At 43.9% G+C, this 20,781-nt stretch overlaps 1 protein-coding gene across 4 annotated transcripts in view; it reads left to right on the plus strand.

Moving 5' to 3' along the window:
- The window catches only part of armc2 (armadillo repeat containing 2), a 208,848-nt gene that overhangs the window by 119,337 nt on the left and 68,730 nt on the right, over positions 1-20,781 (plus strand). For all 4 annotated transcript variants that reach the window (XM_068027169.1, XM_068027168.1, XM_068027171.1 and 1 more), the window contains exons 11-12: positions 7,300-7,445; positions 14,061-14,160. In XM_068027169.1, coding sequence (XP_067883270.1) covers positions 7,300-7,445; positions 14,061-14,160 — 246 coding nt within the window. The remainder of the gene's footprint in view (positions 1-7,299; positions 7,446-14,060; positions 14,161-20,781) is intronic.

Genomic DNA, 20,781 nt, shown 5'->3' on the forward strand with positions numbered 1-20,781 from the left:
GAATAGCGAGAATGGGGAACTGAAGGAAATTAGTATTAGTAAAAAAGTAGTACTAGAAAAATTAATGGGACAAAAGTTGGTAAATCACCTGGACCTGATGATCTACATCCGAGAGTGTTAAAAGAGATGGCTGTAGAGATAGTGGATACGTTGGTGGTCATCTTCCAAAATTCTATAGATTCTGGAATGCTTCCTGCAGATCGGAAGGTAGCAAATGTAACCCCACTGTTTCGGAAAGGAGGAAGAGAGAAAATGTGGAACTGCAGACCTGTAGCCTGTCAGTAGTAGGGTAAATGCTAGAATCTATTATAAAGGATATGATAACTGAACACGTAAAATAATGGTAGGATTGGCCAGAGTCAACATGGATTTATGAAAGGGAAATTGTTTGACAAACCTGTTGGAGTTTTTTGAGGATGTAACTAGCAGAATAGATAAAGGGAAACAAGTGGATGTGGTGTATTTGGATTTTCAGAAAGTTTTGGATAAAGTCCCATACGGGAGGTTAGTAAACAAAATTAGAGCACATGGGGTTGGGGATAATATACTGGCATGGATTGAGAAATGGTCAACGGACAGAAAACAGAGAGTAGGAATAAATGGGTCATTCTCAGGTTGGCAGGCTGTGACTAGTGGGGAACCGCAGGGATCAGTGTTGGGCCCCAGCTATTCACAATCTACGTCAATGATTTGGATGTGGGGACCAAATGTAATGTTTTTAAGTTTGCTAATGACACAAAACTAGGTGGGAATGTGAGTTGTGAAGAGGATGTAAGGAGGCTTCAAGGGGATTTAGACAGGCTAAGTGAGTGTGCAAGAACGTGGCAGATGGAATATAATGTGGAAAAAAGTGAAGTATCCACATTGGTAGGAAAAACAGAAATGGAGAGCATTTCTTAAATGGTGAGATTGGGAACGTTGATGTCCAAAGGGACCTGGCTGTCCTTGTTCATAAGTCACTGAAAGCTAACATGCAGGTGCAGCAAGCAATTGGGAAGACAAATGGGAAGCCTTTATTGCAAGAGGATTTGAGTACAGGAGTAATTTCTGCAATTGTATAGAGCTTGGTGAGACCGCACCTGGAGTATTGTGTCGTTTTGGTCTCCTTACCTAAGGACGGGTATACTTGCCATAGAAAGAGTGCAACAGAGGTTCATCAGACTGATTCCTAGGATTGTGGGATTATCGTTTGAGAGATTGATGAGGCTGGGCCTGTATTCTTTAGAGTTTAGAAGAATGAGAGGTGATCTCATTGAAGCATGCAATATTCTTACAGGGCTCGACGGGGTGGATGCAGGAAGGATGTTTCCCTTGACTGAGAACTCATTTGATGGCATGTGCTGATGCAGTGGCCTGGGTATTCTTTATCAGGCACATCCGGAGGAGGAAAAGAGGAAGCGATGTTAGAATGGATTGCTGAGGTGCAGCATTCATATCACTTTCAGTAGGAGTGACTTAAGTTGATCTAATTTTCTGACTGGTAATGCTAGTTATAATTGGATAAGGAGGAAAGGAAAAAGAACTGTGAGGAGCTTGTAACTGACACCCTATTTTCCTCATCTCCCTCCTCCCCCCATCAGCCTGCTACCTCCCAGGATTTGAAGGGCTACTACATGGAATTAGAGGTTGAAGGTTTGGGGTCCACCACCTACCACCAATCTTACTTCCTTATTATGGAATGTCTTCTCCTCGAAAAAGAATGCAAGCAGAGGGCATTACATTTGTTTGCTATCAGATGCAATAAAACTTAGTTGCCAACAAGCAAGTCATAATGGAAATTGTTGCAGGTGTACGCTCCAAGCAAATAAATTCCATGTGAAGTTTATGATAATGCTTCTTTGAAGCACATTAGGATATTTAATACATCCTGTGGGTGGCGGCGGTGGAGGGGGTCACCATTGGCCAGAAAATTAACTGGACAAGCCAGATAAATACTGTGGCTACAAGAGCAGATCAGAGGCTGGGTAACCTGTGGTGAGTAACTCACTTTCTGACTCCCAATGCCTGTCCACCATCTACAAGACACAAGTCAGGAGTGTGATGGAATACTCTCCACTTGCCTAGATGGGTGCAGCTCCAACAACACTCGTGGGGGGAGTGAATGTTTCAGGTGGTAGATGGGGTGCCGATCAAGCGGGCTGCTTTGTCTTAGATGGTGTCGAGCCTCTTGAGTGTTGTTGCAGATGCACCCATCCAGGCAAGTGGAGAGTATTCCATCACACTCCTGGCTTGTGCCTTGTAGATGGTGGACAGGCTTTGGGGAGTCAGGAGATGAGTTACTCGCTGCAGAATTCCTAGCCTCTGACCTGCTCTTGTAGCCACGGTATTTATATGGCTACTCCAGTTCAGTTTCTGGTCAATGGTAGCCCCTAGGATGTTGATAGTGGGGGATTCAGTGATGGTAATGCCATTGAATGTCAAGGGGAGATGGTTAGATTCTCTCTTGTTAGAGATGGTCATTGCCTGGCACTTGTGTGGCACGAATGTTACTTGCCACTTATCAGCTCAAGCCTGGATATTGTCCAGATCTTGCTGCATTTCTACACGGACTGCTTCAGTATCGGAGGAGTCACAAATAGTGCTGAACATTGTGCAATCATCAGCGAACATCCCCACTTCTGACCTTATGATTGAAGGAAGGTCATTGATGAAGCAGCTGAAGATGGTTGGGCCTAGGACACTACCCTGAGGAACTCCTGCAGTGATGTCCTGGAGCTCAGATGATTGACCTCCAACAACCACAACCATCTTCCTTTGCGCTAGGTATGACTCCAGCCAGCGGATTCCCCCTGATTCCCATTGACAGTTTTTCTAGGGCTCCTTGATGCCATACTCGGTCAAAAGCTGCCTTGATGTCAAGGGCATTCACTCTCACCTCACCTCTTGAGTTCAGCTCTTTTGTCCATGTTTGAACCAAGGCTGTAATGAGGTCAGGAGCTGAGTGGCCCTGGCGGAACCCAAACTGAGCGTCACTGAGCAGGTTATTGCTAAGCAAGTGCCGCTTGATGGCACTGTTGATGACACCTTCCATCACTTTACCGATGATTGAGAGTAGGCTCTTGGGGCGGTAATTGGCCGGGTTGGACTTGCCCTGCTTTTTGTGTACAGGACATACCTGGGGAATTTTCCACATTGCAGGGTAGATGCCAGTGTTGTAGCTGTACTGGAACAGCTTGGCTAGGCACGTGGCAAGTTCTGGAGCACAGGTCTTCAGTACTGTTGCCAGAATATTGTCAGGGCCCATGGCCTTTGCAGTATCCAGTGCCTTCATTCGTTTCTTGATATCACACGGAGTGAATTGAATTGGCTGAAGACTGGCATCTGTGATGCTGGGGACTTCAGGAGGAGGCCGAGATGAATCATCAACTCGGCACTTCTGGCTGAAGATTGTTGCAAATGCTTCAGCCTTATCTTTCGCACAGATGTGCTGGGCTCCCCCATCATTGAGGATAGGGATATTTGCGGAGCCTCCAGTTTGTTGTTTAATTGTCCACCACCATCCACGACTGGATGTGGCAGGACTGCAGAGCTTAGATCTGATCCATTGGTTTTGGGATCACTTAGCTCTGTCTATTGCATGCTGCTTACACAGTTGTGCACGCAGATATTCCTGTATTGTAGTTTCACCAGGTTGACACTTCATTTTGAGATATGCCTGGTGCTGCTCCTGGCATGCTCTCCTGCACTCTTCATTGAACCAGGGTTGGTCTCCTGGCTTGTTGGTAATCGTAGAGTGGGGGATATGCTGGGTTACAGATTGTGGTTGAGTACAATTCTGCTGCTGATGGCCCACAGTGCCTCATGGATGTCCAGTTTTGCATTGCTAGATCTGTTCGAAATCTATCCCATTTAGCACGGTGATAGTGCCACACAACAGGAAGGAGGGTATCTTCAATGTGAAGTCGGGACTTCGTCTCCACAACGACTGTGCAATGGTCACTCCTACCAGTACTGTTGTGGACAGATGCATCTGCGGCAGGCAGATTGGTGAGGACGATGTCAAGTATGTTTTCCTCTCTTGTTGGTTCCCTCATCACCTGCTGCATACCCAGTCTAGCAGATATGTCGTTTAGGACTCGGCCAGCTCGGTTAGTAATGGTGCTACTGAGCCACTCTTGGTGATGGACATTGAAATCCCCCACCCAGAGTACATTCTGCGCCCTTGCCACCCTCAATGCTTCCTCCAAGTGCTGTTCAACATGGAGGAGTACTGATTCATCAGCTGAGGGAGGGCGGTAGGTGGTAATGAGCAGGAGGTTTCCTTACCCATGTTTGACCTGATTCCATGAGACTTCATGGGGTCCAGAGCCAATTTTGAGGCCTCTCAGGGCAACTCCCTCCCTACTGTACACCACTGTGCCGTCACCTCTGCTGAGCCTGTTTTGCTTGGATCTAAACAGGACATCCCTCAACTGTCTAATATCTGGGAGAAGCATTTAAGTTGAATTATCAAAGATTCTGAGAACAGAGTGTTGTTCAGCCAAACTGTGAATTAGTTTCTATAGCATTCTCTCCTGTGTGGACCTCTTTAAGTTGCTATAGCCCTATAAACCCTGCTAGGAGCTCATTTGAATTATTAAAATTAGGATGATCCCAAGAACTGCGCTAGTCTGTCCACTTGATTTTAAGCTGGTTTGATTGTCACCCTGTCATTATTCCTGTCTCTCTTATTTCTTCCCTGTATTTTCTTTCTTCTGCTCCAGCTGCTACCCTGCAATAGGGTCTCTCATCTGTTAACTTCCCTAATTGTTTCTGTTATTTTCTATGCTTATGAGGACAGCCTGTAACTTGGGCTTTTTTTTCACTTTTGTCTTCAGAAGCATTTGAAAAGCCCACCATTCAACTAGAACTGCAATGCGCTCCTTGCTTAGACTGACTTTTTTTCTTAACAGACTACAGATTGAATTGAATGTCTATGTCAATACTTTTTGAATTGCTTCTGCAGAACCTTTTTTAATTTTTAATGGAAAGTTTTCAGTTTAGAGTGGAACTGTCGAAACTGTTTTTCAAAGAACTTATTGCTGTTGAAAAGAGGATAAGTCAATAATTGCTCTCTTACTATTGGCATTTAAAACTGTTGATGGAACAGCTTGGTTTTATATCACTTTATTTTTCAAACTTTTAAAAATCTATGTTGGATTTCACCCAACACAGCTTCACTTTGTACTGATTGTTGTTCTGTTATACTGTTTTTCTGCCAATGCATCGATATGTTAAGTAGAATGTATAAAAAAACCAATGTGGGGGATCTTGGATAGATAAATAAATGAAATATATATATCTCTTTAAGAGGTTGAACCTCTTGTGGTTTCCTCATTTTATTCACTATCCCTGGTTGACAATATAGGCAATCAACGTGTTTCCATGACTATGCTTTGGTTCATTTTCTTTTTGGATTACTTACATCGACAAGTTCAAGGGTTGGAAAATCTGGGATGTGGAATTCATGGCACACACTGCTTCTGTAAACATTTTTTTTTAGAGATACAGCACTGAAACAGGCCCTTCGGCCCACCGAGTCTGTGCCGACCATCAACCACCCATCTATACTAATCCTGCACTAATCCCATATTCCTACCACATCCCCACCTGTCCCTATATTTCCCTACCACCTACCTATACTAGTGGCAATTTATAATGGCCAATTTACCTACCAACCTGCAAGTCTTTTGGCTTGTGGGAGGAAACCGGAGCACCCGGAGAAAACCCACGCAGACACAGGGAGAACTTGCAAACTCCACACAGGCAGTACCCAGAATTGAACCCGGGTCACTGGAGCTGTGAGGCTGCGGTGCTAACCACTGCGCCACTGTGCCGCCCCTTCTCTTTGAGAAGAGGAAGGACAGGTTCTGAAATTTGCTTTCCACAGACATGGAAAACTCCATCTGGTAGCTTCACTTAGAGAACAGTCCAGCTCAAATTTGATTAAGGCTAGAATTTGAACTCCACCTCCCTGTTTAAGAGTGGGTTATTCAAAAATTCATATTTTTTTAGTGACTCTAAAAGCTGGGTACTCTGCAAACATTCATGTTAAATGTCAAGAATGTAATTCCATTTCTGCATCTTGAGATTAGGAGTTTAATAAGCTGAGTTTGCAATGAAGTTGTTGTCAGGTAGTTGCAACTAAGATATGGGCCGGGATTTTATGCGGCCCCCTGAGGCGAGATCAGAGGCGGTGGGGCGAGGGGCACAGAGTATCATGACAGGTGGAGGAGGGAGCGGGGGGTGGGGGGGGGGTGGAGATCCTGTCGCCAAGTGATCTTCCCAACGATGGCCTTCCCACCGAGGCCAATTGAGGTCCTTAACTGGCCTATTAACAACCAAGTAAGGGCCTCTTCCCGCTGCCGCTGGTATCTTACCAGCGCTGGAGGGGTGGCTTGTAACATGAGGCACCCTCCCTATGGGCTTGGTGGGGGGTGGGGGGGTGGGCGCCCTCTTCCGTGGGCAACCTATGATCCACAGAGGACCCCCACCAGGAAATAGTTTACCCCCCAGATCCCCCTCCCAAGGGCTGCATGACTTTCCAGTCCCCCCTCACCGGGGCCTTCCGGACTGCCCCTGGTGACCCTGCCTCACCAGCCTCTGGTCCGGGGTTCCAGTGCTGGTCCTAGGTTTGAGGCCTCTGCAGTACCGGCAGTGGCCACCGCTCCTGGTGGTACTGTTGAGCTGCTGGTCCTCTGATTGGCTGGCAGCTCTTGGAGGCGGGATCCCCTTCTTTAAAGGGACAGGGATCCTGGCTCATGAAACTTTGATTGAAAAAGACCGGAGGATCGCTCTGGGGTTTGGGATGGGGGGGTGCAAAAAGGCCGACTTTTTGGCCTGGCACTGGGAACCCTGTCTCCAACACAAAGTCCAGCCCCTTATCTGCAACAATCTATAGTAGTCTTTAGTTTCAGGTGTCAGGCTTCTGCAATCTCAAGGAAGCTATGCCTTTAAAATTGTTCATAATGCTATTAAATATTACCAAAGAATAAAAAGCAATAATTATATAGCATGATTATCCTCACTATGCTGAATCTCTGAAGACTCTGTTTGCTTTGATAGATCAAAATAAGTAATAAAATATAAGCAGTTGCTATAACATTGTTATTATATTTTTTAAAATGCAACATTAAGGGAAAATGGTGTAATACTATTGCATGCTTGAACTACATTTAGAAATGTTAATCAACATAATTTTCCTTTTAATAATGAAGAAAAATGTATCAAAAACTTGAAATCTACAATGTAACTTTTTTGTTAAACAATTTCTTAGCATCTTTGATGTTTTGTGAATGATTTGTATTTTCTTGCTGGAAGGTCACTGCTACCCTGAGAAACTTGGCAGACCTACCTCAGTCCCGGTCCAGGTTCCTAAGCACTGGAGCATTACTGGAACTGTGTGTGGTACTGGAACAACACATAAATGATAAAGACGTCTGTACAAATGTAGCCAGAATATTCAGGTAAAAGGATAAAAGTGTTCAGTGAGCAACTGTTAGAAACCTTCAAATAATCTGATTCACAAATTATTTCAGAACTAAGTTTCATTTTGCTTTAAACTTTGCAGAACAGTGACCATGCTTATATGTTCCAGTTAATTAGAGCTAATTTGTTTGGATTAGAGACTGCACAATTTTTTTAGTGGTTCTAAAGAACTCAAAGACTTCAGGCACATTCAAATTGAAAAGACTGAAACCTTCCGTTTGATCTAAATTCATGCCCAAGTTAATTTCGCATAATTTAATACAAAAGCAAAATACTGTGGATGCTGGAAATCTGAAATAAAACCAGAAAATTCTGGAAATATTCAACAGGTCTGAGAGCATCTGTAGAAAAACAGTTAACAGACTAGAAATTTGGTCGCATAGCGCCGCCTTGAGTGGTGCTATCGAGGCCTACCACCAATTCCTGGGTGTGCAACGCCCTGCGTAGCACTTTATGTGCAACCCATGCGGCATTGCAGCAGGAGAAGGGTTCACACAGGTGCACCTCCTGCATACACTGGAAGGCTTTGAATTTGCGCTATCCTGAGCGCTCACAGTCAACCTGCTGATGTGATGCCAGGATTCCAAATTTTCACCATGTGGGTCTTGTGCACATATGCGTTCATCAGATATCGGCCTGAGGGTGTAAGATGGGCCCCACACTAGCTTTCCTTAAAGGACCACACCCAAATTGGAGGTATAGTAATTTTTTTGACAACTTTTTCCATTGCAAAGTGGAGTGTTCCTGTAGGATTTTTATGGTCCTGGATTTGCTGCATCCTCAGAGGGAGGGTAGAGGAGTAGATCATCCATCCACACAAAAGCAGAACAGGCAGAGGGGCAGTAGTGGCAGTGCTTCTGGGTCTGCAGGATGATAGGGAGATGGAGCAGAGGCTGCGGAAAGGGCAAGATCTCCATGCTGCCCTCTGCTGACTTGGAGCTGGACTCCTCCATGTTCCTTGATAGTGACAGGATGCTATCTGTCATGCCAGCCAATGCACCAAGCATCTCGGTGTGCATGCTCATTAACGTTCTCCTACATGCCAACCCATTGAGGTTCTCATTTGAGCCCTATGCAGCAGAACCCGTCTGTGGCCTCACCCACCGGTAAGCTGGCAAACAATCCATCCTTTACTCCTGCTCTGGCTGCAGACCACTCATGCACAGTGGCTCCCCACATGCTGAACCCAACTCTATACTAGCCTCCAATAAAGATGCAGTGCCAGTATCTTTTTTTTATTCCTTCATGGAATGTGAGCCTCACTGGCAAGGTCAGCATTTGTTGCCCATCCGTAATTGCCCTTGAGAAGGCAGGGGTTAGCCGCCTTCTTGAACTGCTGCAGTCCATGTGGTATAGGCACATAGCTGTTGGGGAGGGAGTTCCAGAATTTTGACCTAGCTGGAGGCTGAAAATTTCAGATCAAGTAGAGGGGCCTCTTCACCAGTGCTGTGCTATTGCTCTCTTTCTTCCTCCTGGGACTGCTGTGGCTGATTTGGTGGCAGTTCTTGGGTGTTTGAAAGCAGAAAATCAGAAGGAGAAGGCTGGGGTTTAATGCCACATTATGAACAGTTTGCTCATCTTGCCAGATATCAGGCTGAGGGTGTGATGGAAGCTGAGAAGGGGCATAAGGCAGGAACATACTTTCATCCTTAATATTCTCAGCGATGCCTGCTGCCAGGCCCCACGCTGCTGAAAGCCATCTGCTCCATAAGGCTCAGGAGTTGCCGGCATCCTTGGCTCTGCTCTGCTCTGCTCCTTTGTATTTCATCCCATCTTGTCCAAAGGAGAGAGGGCAGAACGTCAATGATCTTGTAGCACTGTGTTTGGGTGATGTGCCTACCATAGCTGAATAGCTGAAGGTATGTGGAGGCAATAAGACGTGGGCCTGAGGCTGGCAGCATTGTATGAAGGTGAGGTTGAGTATCTGGATGTTAGACGTATCCTGAATGTCAGAGGTGCTGCTGGCTGAGTGATGGGGGTGTGGTGCATTGAGCAGCATGAGGAGCTGGTGTGGTGGATAGGAGATAACCCCGAGTTCCGTCACAGCAAGAGGTTACCAGGAAGGCAGAGGGAACGCTACAAGGATGTCCTTAAAGCCTCCCTGAAAAAATATGACATCTCCACTGATTCGTGGGAATCTCTTGCCTGAGACTGCCCAAAATAGAGAAAAAGCATCCACAACGCTGCCAGCCAGTTAGCACAACGTCGACATGCCCAGGCAGCGACCAAGCATGAACAGCAGAGGAGCTTTCAGAAATTCAAGCATCCCATCCACTTGCCTCATCAAATACCACCTGCCCCCACCTGTGGCAGAGTGCGCAGATCCAGAATTGGACTATTCAGTCACCTAAGGAGCCACAAGCTTGGAGTGGAAAAAAGTCATCCTCGTTTCCGAAGGACTGCCTAAGAAAAAGAAGGATAGGAGATGTAATGCGAAGGTGCATTCACTGATATTGACTACCCACATGAGGTCATTAGAACTCTTGTGGCACTGCTGCCAGAACCTTGGGTCCAGAATCTGGAACTTGATCTGCCTGACTACCTGCTCCCACTCCCTCACTCCTTTCTGAGGGTGATTCCTGAGGGTCTCTAGCTCCCCCTCCCTGCCTTCCATGGAACTATGAGATCTCTTCTCCTGCCCACCTCCACCACTAATGCCTCCAGCATTGCAGCTGTTGCTCTGGAACATTCTCTCTGCTCTGCTCTGATGCTTTAAATTGCAGCAATTTCTTCAGTGCAGCTTCCTTTTAAGATGGACAGCCTGCCTTTAAGAAGGGAAGGCTGGCTAGACCACATGGCTTCCAAACAATGATGCCCCCCCCCCCCACCCCCACACAGAGCCTGCAGGTAGCATTTAGAAGAGGAGAGCAGTGCAGGACCTGCTTGGCCCAGTGCTACATTCAGATGATGTGGGTACACCAAATTTGTGTGTTGCCCATCTCGATCTGAACAGGTCACGGCAAGTTGCAAATTGTGATTTCCCCATGCCCAAAATAAAGGCCTATCCAATTTTTAGCCCAATATTTCAGGTCAGTGACCTTCTGACAAAAGTTTAACTCTGTTTTCTCTCCACAGAGGCTGCCAGACCTGAGTATTTGCAACATCTTCTGTTTTTATTATAGCATGACTTGATAATTGTTAATAGACCCATTTTCATCCTTTAAGTGTGGAGTGTCAAATTTTAAATTAAATGGTGTTCTGTAATTGGGGGTTATAGAACTGTGGTTTGTCTTTATTTCTACTTGTGCAGCTGTAGAATGGTGTTGGAAGCTGACAGTAGATCTGCAATTACTCCTTCCTTGACATTTTAAATTTGCCTCCATTCTCCTTCATGCACATGTGAATGACTCATATTGAAACTGCTGTTTGTGTTTTTCTTTCTCATGTAGGCTTAAGTGTACTTTAATCGGCTTCAGCTATTTTTAGTCCTTCAAGCCAAATATTTTCAGTTACGTTACAGTACATTTTCATGACCTATAAGAAAAGCAAATAGGTACATAATTCAGCTAAGCTAAAAATTAAATAAAAATGATAAGATTTACATTGGAGTCTATCAAGCCCATTACATTTCAACCTTTATATAAAAGAAAATGATAACTGCTTTAGCCAGTCAGAAAGATTACATGAGGCTTTTCAAGGACCAATCTGGAAAGAACAGTTGAGCCAGACTGTAGCACTTAACAAGTACAGTACTCTTTGACTTACATCACCAGATTGTGTACAGATCCTTGTTTAATTCTTTAGTTACTACCCTACACTGATATTCAAATTTAAAAAGATTGTAACATTTCAGCAACTTTCCCGAGTTTTTGACGCCCAATAAGAAAGCTTAAGTAAGTAAGGGGTACTTTTACGTTAACAAAATAGTCTGCCTCCCAAACAAAAATGTTACAGAAAATATCTTCTTCCCCATTACTTTGCTGTGCTTATACATGAGTGTGGGATGGAAAATGGTGAAAATAAATCGACTGAAGTCATACAACATATAAGTCATTGTTGTTCTGCAACTAATTGGTGCTTTATATGTGTTTTGGCTTTTGCTATTTCTCATGTAATTATTGACTTTTCTTCTTCATAGAATTAAATGTTTAATAGTTTCCAAAGGGCTATGATTAGGGAGCATTAATTTTGTGCAGGCAGTGAGATAGTTTCCATGCATATGTGATGCGGGATGAGTCCATTACCTACATCTGCAACATATTGCAGGGAATTTCCTATGACATGCAGGGAACCATGGAGAGAATGATAATCCAGGAGATTTCTGCAGCTTCAAGGCACTGGGAGAGGGAATTAAGGACAATGGTGACTTCCAGCGTAGCAACTATCACTGCCTCAGGAACATTTAGCACTTTCACAGAGCCTCCCTAATTTGATTGGGACGAGTCAGTCTGTGATGTAACCAACCAGTAGCACATTTGTCCTGCACTGGTGTTTCTCAATGAGTTGTCGAAAATGTCACCATTTTTCCTAAAAGTGACAAAGAACCTCTCCAATGCCTGTCTTTGAGGGAACTTCAGACAATGGGCTAGGCACCCTTGGGGCTAATGCATCCCATCATTTGCTCCATGTGCCTTTGAGTACCCTTCCAGCCTAGAACATCATTGGACTGAATTTTTAGCCCCCGATGGGGGCAGACATAGAGGCGGATGGGTGCAGACTCATGCTGCTAGCCGGCATGCCAGTTCCCTGCCTCCATACCGCCCCCGGGCCTTTTTCCCAGGGGTGGGATGGGGTGGGGGGTGGGTGGTGGTTGGGTAGCTAATTAAGGCGAGTAAAGGCCTATTAAGGTTTTCCAGGTGGCCTCCAATTCCCCACAGGCGGTGGACAGTGCAGCTGCCTGGAGGCATCCTCTTGACAACAGAGCATGAGTCAGCGCTCCAGGTAGGCTTAGAGGCCCTCCCTGCCTTCAGCTGCAACCTCAGGTTCACGCTCCAGAGGTGACCCGGTGCAAAGGCCTTCTCTTTTATTTTAGATTTATAAAAGTTATAGAAAGGGCATCTCCATTTTGGGGTGCCCTCTCTCTCCATCCACCTGCCATGGCATCCTGCTGCTACTTCCAAGCTGGAGGGCCTCCTATTGGCAGTCTAGCTTCGAGAGCTTGCCATCCTTAATTGGATGGTGAGCCCATCCTCTAGCAATGAATTGGCCAATTTGGGGGAAATCACAGACAAGTGGCGATTCCCCACACAGTGTGGGCTTCTGACCTCCATTTGAGCCTGATGGCGGGGGCCTGAAGAGAGAATCCTGCCCATTGCCTCTTTTTTCCTTTGGTTCCTATAGGAAGCAGATGTGTTTTGCAGCCCTCCTGAATGAAGCATCAATCACCTTCTTGATGCATTGGTGAACTACTGCAAATGCTGCCTGAAAAGATCCAGTTGAAAAGTTATTCAAGGCTGTGGTGACTTTGACTAGGCAGCGCGCTTGGTAGAAATGGTTTGTCGGTCGGTCATCAGTCAGCAATTGACTTATTTCCCTAATAGCTTCTGAGATGGGGAGATCCACAGCCTTCTGAAGTACTGACTTTCACAAATGTCTAAATAAGACTTTCTTAGTCTGTAAGCCTAATGAATGAGTTTGTATGTGTAGAGAGCAAATATTTTCTATGCTGTCTCACTCTTAAATGTGTTCATTCTAGTTTCATCTTTTTCCTTCTCTTCATAACATAGGAATAGAGTGACTCCCTTTGAGAAATCCATGTTGTCAGTCCAAAACTCTTGTTTACAGAGCTGATTGATAACGGCTAAATTTCTGACAGAACCTCCAAAGAAATAAACAGATCAATATGCAGACAAAATGATACCAACCCTCAGCTACAGCATACAGAATGGCCTCCTCAATGCAGTATTTGCCTCGGGGATCCCTTGGTCATACTCATATTGCCACTTGTGTGCTGGTAGTAATAATTTATGTTGGATTTTGGGGCAGAAGTTGGGGAAAATTGCTAAAGATTTTTTATACCCAGTTGACCCATTTTATGTGGCATGGCAATGTCCCAACGTGGTTTTATTTTACCAGGTACAGTATTAAACCAATAGTTACAATACTGCCCCATTTTACTCCATTTAGTGCCTCAAAACCAACTATGTTAAAGGTGGTACATTAGTGCAAGTTGTTATTGTCAAAACCAGTTTTCTTTTCAGAGAACTAGTAACTATACCATTAGGAAGGTTCACAGTTAGGGACAGTTCACAGAACTACAAGTCAGCTTTGGCAAGGGAACAGCAAGTGTTACAGTTGGAGGGATAGCAATTGACACTTGCATATATTAAAATTGTGTTTAATAGCTCTAACGGTGAATTTACAGAAGTTATGTGTACAGTATATGGAACAACAATTTATGGTGTTTTTCCAGGATTGCTTTGGCAATAGGAAATCTGTGGCTTGTTGCTAAACAAGACGGTTTGGACAACTCTGTCTGTGCCCCGATCAGAATCAAATTTGTGAGACTTTGTCCTTGTTACAGTTTTCTTTAGGTACAAGAAACCTTCACTCAGAAAAATTAATCTGGTGCAGGACAGAGTACACAAATCAACTGCATTAAAAGTACTCTAACTTACCACCCTAATAGCTTTTCATTTTTCTTCTATTTATAGCAAACTTTCAGCCTACAATGACTGTTGTCTTGCATTGTCAGAATGCACCAACTGTTACCAACTATTTTTGGCTATCCTCCACAGACACCAAAGGAAGCAGGTTAGTTTTACTGCAACTGAAAGTCCTGGGTTTCAACATCTCAAGTGCCTGAGAAACAGACTTTAGCTGTTATGTTTATGACAGAATGATTTCCTTTTATAATGGCAAAGAGATTTTTTTTTTCATTTTGACCGTTAAGAAGATCTGCTTAACACTGCTACCCCAGTTTATCATGCTCTTCTGTTTTAACCTGGATGATCAAATAAAGAAATTACTTTTAAATCACAAATACATGAAGCTCCATACACTTTGCAGTTTTGAGTATTTGTAAATATTTAACCTTCTGCTTGCCACTGCCTCTTAACCAGGAATTCCGTCCTTCTCATGCATCTGACTGGTAAGCATGCTGCAAGTGAACATACATACGAACATATGAATTAGGAGCAGGAGTAGGCCACTCGGCCCCTCAAGCCAACTCTGCCATTCAATAAGATCATGGCTGATCTGATTGTAACCTCAAATCCACATTCCCCACCTACCCCAGTAACCTTTCACCCCATTGCTTATCAAGAATCTATCTACCACTGCCTTAAAAATATTTAAAGACTCTGATTCTACTGCCTTTTGAGGAAGAGCGTTCCAAAGACTCGTGACCCTCTGAGAGAAAAAAATTCTTCTCATGGAGAATGGGCAACCCCTAGTTCTAGATTCTCTCACAAGGGGAAACATCCTTTCCACATCTACCCTGTCAAGACCCCTCAGGATCTTATATGTTTCAATCAAGTCGCCTCTTGCTCTCCTAAACTCCAGCAGAAACAGCCTAGGTTGTCCAACCTTTCCTCATCCGACAACCCGCCCATTCCAGGTATTAGTCCAGTAAACCTTCTCTGAACTGCTTCCAACACATTTACATCCTTCCTTAAATAAGAAGACCAATACTGTACACATTACTCCAGATATGGTCTAACCAATGCCCTGTGTAACTGAAGCATAACCTCACTACTTTTGTATTCAATTCTCTTCACAATAAATGATTACATTCTATTAGCTTTCCTAATTACTTGCTGAACTTGCATACTAACCTTTTGCGATTCATGCACTAGGACACCCAGATCCCTCTGCATCTCAGAGCTCTGCAATCTCTCACCATTTAGATAATATGCTGCTTTTTTATTCTTCCTGCCAAAATGGACAATTTCACATATTCCCCACATTATACTCAATTTTCCAGATCTTTGCCCACTCACTGAACCTATCTATATCCCTTTGTAGCCTCCTTATGTCCTGTTCACAACTTACTTTCCTACCTATCTTTGTGTTATCAGCAAATTTGGCAACCATACCTTCGGTCTCTTCATCCAAGTCATTTATATAAATTAGAAAAAGTTGAGGCCCCAGCTCTGACCCCTGCGGCACACCACTCGTTACTAACCAGAAAATGACTTCTATCCATGCCAATATGTTACCCCCTACACCGAGAGCTTTTATTTTCCGCAATAACCTTTGCTGTGGCACCTTATCAAATACCTTCTGGAAATCTAAGTACAATATATCCACCGGTTCCCCTTTATCCACAGCACATGCTACTTCTTCAAAATACTCCAATAAATTGGTTAAACATGATTTCCCTTTCACAAAACCATGTTAACTCTGCCTGATTACATTGACTTTTTCTAAGTGCTATAACTTCTTTAATAATAGCTTCTAACATTTTCCCAAAGACAGATGTTAAGCTAACTGGACAGTAGTTCCCTGCTTTCAGTCTCCCTCCCTTTTTGAATAAAGGAGTTACATTGGATATTTTCCAATCCAATGGAACCTTCCCCGAATCCAGGGAATTTTGGAAAACTAAAACCAATGCATCAACTATCTCTTTAGGACCCTAGGATAAAGTCCATCAGGACTTGTCAGCCCGCAGCTCCAACAATTTGCTCAGTATCACTTCCCTGGTGATTGTAATTTTCTTGAGTTCCTCCCTGCCTTCCATTTTCTGACTTACAGCTATTTCTGGGATGTTACTTGTATCCTCTATAGTGAAGACCGATGCAAAATACCTGTTCAATTCATCTGCCATTTCTATATTTTCCTTTATTAATTCTCCAGACTCACTTTCTATAAGACCAACACTCAATTTGTTAACTTTTTAAAAAAATATATATAGCAACTCTTATTATCTGTTTTTATATTTCTAGCTAGCTTTCTCTCATACTCTAATTTTTCCCTCCTTATTAATCTTTTAGTCATTCTTTGCCTTTTTATATATTCTGTCCAATCATCTGACCTGCCACCCATCTTTGCGCAATTATATGTTTTTTCTTTAAGTTTGATAGTATCTTTAACTTTTTTAGTTAACCATGAGTGGTGGATCCACACCTTGGAATTTTGGATGATGGAGTTTCATTGTCTGACAGCCCAGTAGACTAACCATAGATTCTTTGTTGGTTGCTTTCTGTTACCTATGTCCTCTTTTTACTAGTGCTGTAATAGTATCTTTAATCAATAAGGTTATCCCTCTTCCTCTTGCAGCTTAAACAGCGGCACAGACCAGTTGAGTTGAATAGCCTGACTTTGTGCTGTAAATTCTATGCAATTCTGTGGTTCTTGCCACTTTCTGGGATATCTTCTGTCACTTTCATTGGAATACTCGATGGTACGGATGTTGCTCCCTGTTGAGAGACAAAAGCTGCATCTGTGACTTCTCCGGAAGTGCACTTGTTGATGGGTACCACCTCAGTATGACCAGTGATCTGCATGAGAGCCATTCTCTGGCCAGCAATGAGCTCAGTGCCTCTTAATCTGATCCCTTGGCAAATTAAAGTCAGGCAAGATAGCTTGTTGTAGTTTGTGCCAAATTATCTGAACATTCATGAGTGGCAGTTTGACTGGGCCAAGGATCTCTGCCACTGGGAGTTCTGCTGCAGCTGACCCTAGAGTTGTCACATGTTTTACGGTGGACTATAGTGCTGGGAAACCTTATTGTGCCACTACACTAGGAAGTGACGAAGATGATTGATGAGGGAAGGGCGGTGGATGTTGTCTATATGGACTTTAGTAAAGCCTTTGACAAGGTCCCGCATGGCAGACTGGTGCAAAAGGTGAAGTCACACGGGATCAGAGGTGAGCTGGTAAGATGGATACAGAACTGGCTCGGTCACAGAACACAGAGGGTATCAGTGGATGGGTGTTTTTCTGAATGGAGGGATGTGACTAGTGGTGGTCCGCAGGGATCAGTACTGGGACCTTTGCTGTTTGTAGTATATATAAATGATTTGGAGGAAAATGTAGCTGGTCTGATTAGTAAGTTTGTGGACGACACAAAGGTTGGTGGAGTTGCGGATAATGATGAGGATTGTCAGAGGATATAGCAGGATATAGATCGGATGGAGACTTGGGCGGAGAAATGGCAGATGGAGTTCAACCCGGACAAATGTGAGGTAATGCATTTTGGAAGGTATAATGCAGGTGGGAGGTATACAGTAAATGGCAGAACCCTTAGGAGTATTGACAGGCAGAGAGATCTGGGCGTACAGGTCCACAGGTTACTGAAAGTGGCAACGCAGGTGGATAAGTTAGTCAAGAAGGCATTCGGCATACTTGCCTTCATCGGTCAGGGCACAGAGTATAAAAATTGGCAAGTCATGTTGCAGCTGTACAGAACCTTAGTTAGGCCACACTTAGAATATTGCATGCAATTCTGGTCGCCACACTACCAGAAGGACGTGGAGGCTTTGGAGAGGGTACAGAGGAGGTTTACCAGGATGTTGCCTGGTCTGGAGGGCATTAGCTATGAGGAGAGGTTGGAAAAACTTGGATTGTTTTCACTGGAACGACGGAGGTGGAGGGGCGACATGATAGAGGTTTACAAAGTTATGAGCGGCATGGACAGAGTGGATAGTCAGAAGCTTTTTCCCAGGGTGGAAGAGTCAGTTACTAGGGGACATAGGTTTAAGGTGCGAGCGGCAAAGTTTAGAGGGGTTGTGCGAGGCAAGTTTTTTACATAGAGGGTGGTGAGTGCGTGGAACTTGCTGCGGGAGGTGGTGGAAGCAGATACGATAGCGACGTTTAAGAGACAGCTTGACAAATATATGAATAGGAAGGGAATAGAGGGATATGGGCCCCGGAAGTGCAGAAGGTGTTAGTTTCGGCAGGCATCAAGATCGGCGCAGGCTTGGAGGGCTGAATGGCCTGTTCCTGTGCTGTACTGTTCTTTGTTCTTTGTACACATATCTGGCTACTGCTAGCCAGACAAAGGGAATTTTTGGAGGGACTCAAATTACTCTGTAGACAATCCTGTTCAAAGAGTAATCTTCTTTTAGAAAACAGGCTTTGTGAGGCATAAATGCCCAGGCTGCACTGCCACCTCCACTTGCAACAAGTGGAGTGAGTGATGCAGACTACTGTAAGGTGATGACCTCTTAAGAGGCTCTGGGAGTTGTGCCTGCTTCTAATGGCATGCCTATAGAGGTAGAAGTACAATAAGAACACAAGAAACAGGAGCGGGAGTAAGCCATTGGGCCCCTCAATCCTGCTCCGCTATTCAATAAGATCATGGTTGACTTGATTGTGGCCTTAATTCCACTTTAATGCCTGCTGCCCCCTGCCCCATAACCCTCGATTCCCATCAAAAATCTGTCTAGCTCAGCCTTGAATATATTCAATGACTCAGTCTCCACTGTTTGCTGGGGAAGAGAATTCCAAACACAGCAACCCTCTGAGAGAAGAAATTCCTTCTCATCTCTATCTTAAAAGAGAGACCCCTTAATTTAAAACTGTGCCCCCAGTACTAGATTCCCCCACAAGGGGATACATCCTCTCAGCATCTACCCTGTCAAGCCCCCTCAGGATCTTATACGTTTTAATAAGATCACCTCTCAATCTTCTAAACTCCAATGAGTATAGTCCCATCCTGCTCAACCTTTCTTCATAAGACAAATCCCTCATCCCAAGAATCAGCCTAGTTAAACGTCTCTGAACTGCTTCCAATGCAAGTATGGAATAATCTTTAAATAAGGTGACCAAAACTGTACACAGTACTCTAGGTGTGGTCTCACCAATGCCCTCTACAGTTGTCGCAAGACTTCCCTACTTTTATATTCCATCCCCCTTGCAATAAAGGCCAATTACTTCTTGTACCTGCATGCTGACTTTTTGTGATTCATGTACAAGGACACCCAGATCCCTCTGTGCCACAGCATTCTGCAGTCTTTGTTAGAATGTTGCCTTTAAGGAGCCCTTTCAAACTGTGTAGCAATGACTGAGTTAATGAGGAGCAAAGGACCTAACAAGAAAAGCATTGTATTGGCTCTCAGCCTAACGAAGGCCTTCAGCCTTATCTTGTTCCACTCCCTCTAGTACCCCTAGCTGATTATGTCAAGTGTGGCCTTCTTAAGGGATATCATTTGTTTAAGATTAACAAGCTGTCCTCCAGTATGTATGAGTCAATTTGGCTTACAACAGAAAGGATATGATGAGACATTGTAAGTTGAAGAGAATATACAGTGACAACCAAATAGCCATCTGGCATCTCGGTTATCAGTGACTGTGCATCATTCAGCTGCATATTGTTGTAAGGCTGTCTGGTGTGACCTTTTAACCTAACCTTTTTATAGGGCACTCTTGAACCATCTTAACTTGACAGTTCTTCAAGTGCAACACCCTTTTATTCATTTGTATTCAGGTACTCTACGCCAAATCAACCTCCTGTCGTGCATTCTGCATTGGATGTGCAGGGCATTAGTACAGTTCTCTCCTGGGGAGGGTGTGCTGGGCATCATAAAACAGGATCTGTAAAAGATACATGACTGAATCAACCTGTTCTTCTGCTGTGACAATCCTTTTTTTGGGCTATACTGCCCAGTTCTTCAGTGAGTTTACCTTGCAAGATACTACTTCTGGCTCAGCTCCACATAAAGATGTTGCTATACCCCGTTAAGTACTTCTAGCCCTTCTCAATTCTGGCCAGATGTATGCAAGCTCCCAGGTCCCACCCACATTGCCATGAATACTTCAATCTGGGCCAAACTGGAAGTTCTGATGGAAACAAAGGTTAATTTTCACAAAAATTCTGTAATGCTGCATTTCTGCCCTCTTAATGCCATCATTGGAAATTTTATCTTTTGAAATTCAGTTTTGGAGAGCAAAAGTAATATTGACTCAGTTGGACCCAACCCTCACAATTCTGTCTAAAAAAAAAATTACAGGACAGTGTTAAATTGTTACAACCAGTGCTTTCCTATAATTTTTAATTCTAGTGTTACTCATATTTGATATCAACAGCTGGGGAAAGAAAAGTGGTTTTCATGACATGCCTTTTTTACATTTTATTTTTAAATTTGTATGATCCCAAATTTAGTTATTTCAGTAGAAATGATAAAGATATGATAAACATCAATGGCTGTTTTGTAATATAGAAGTTAGTTTTCCAACATGGGATAAAGCATTTAATTATTTTCAAAATGCTCTGATTACAATTTGTAGCACTGTCATAGAATCATAGAATGGCCTCCTTCTGTACTGTAACCATTTGGCCCTTTGTGTCCGTGCTGGCTTTCTGCAAGCGCAACTGACCTAGTCCACTTCTCTGCCTTTTCCCCATAGCCCTGCAAACCTTTTCTCTTCAGATGATTATGCAATTCTCTTTTGAAAGCCATCTTCTCCAAGTCAAAATCTGCCTCCAGTACA

The sequence above is a fragment of the Heterodontus francisci genome, chromosome 3 (genome assembly GCF_036365525.1).
Source record: "Heterodontus francisci isolate sHetFra1 chromosome 3, sHetFra1.hap1, whole genome shotgun sequence".
NCBI lineage: Eukaryota > Metazoa > Chordata > Chondrichthyes > Heterodontiformes > Heterodontidae > Heterodontus > Heterodontus francisci.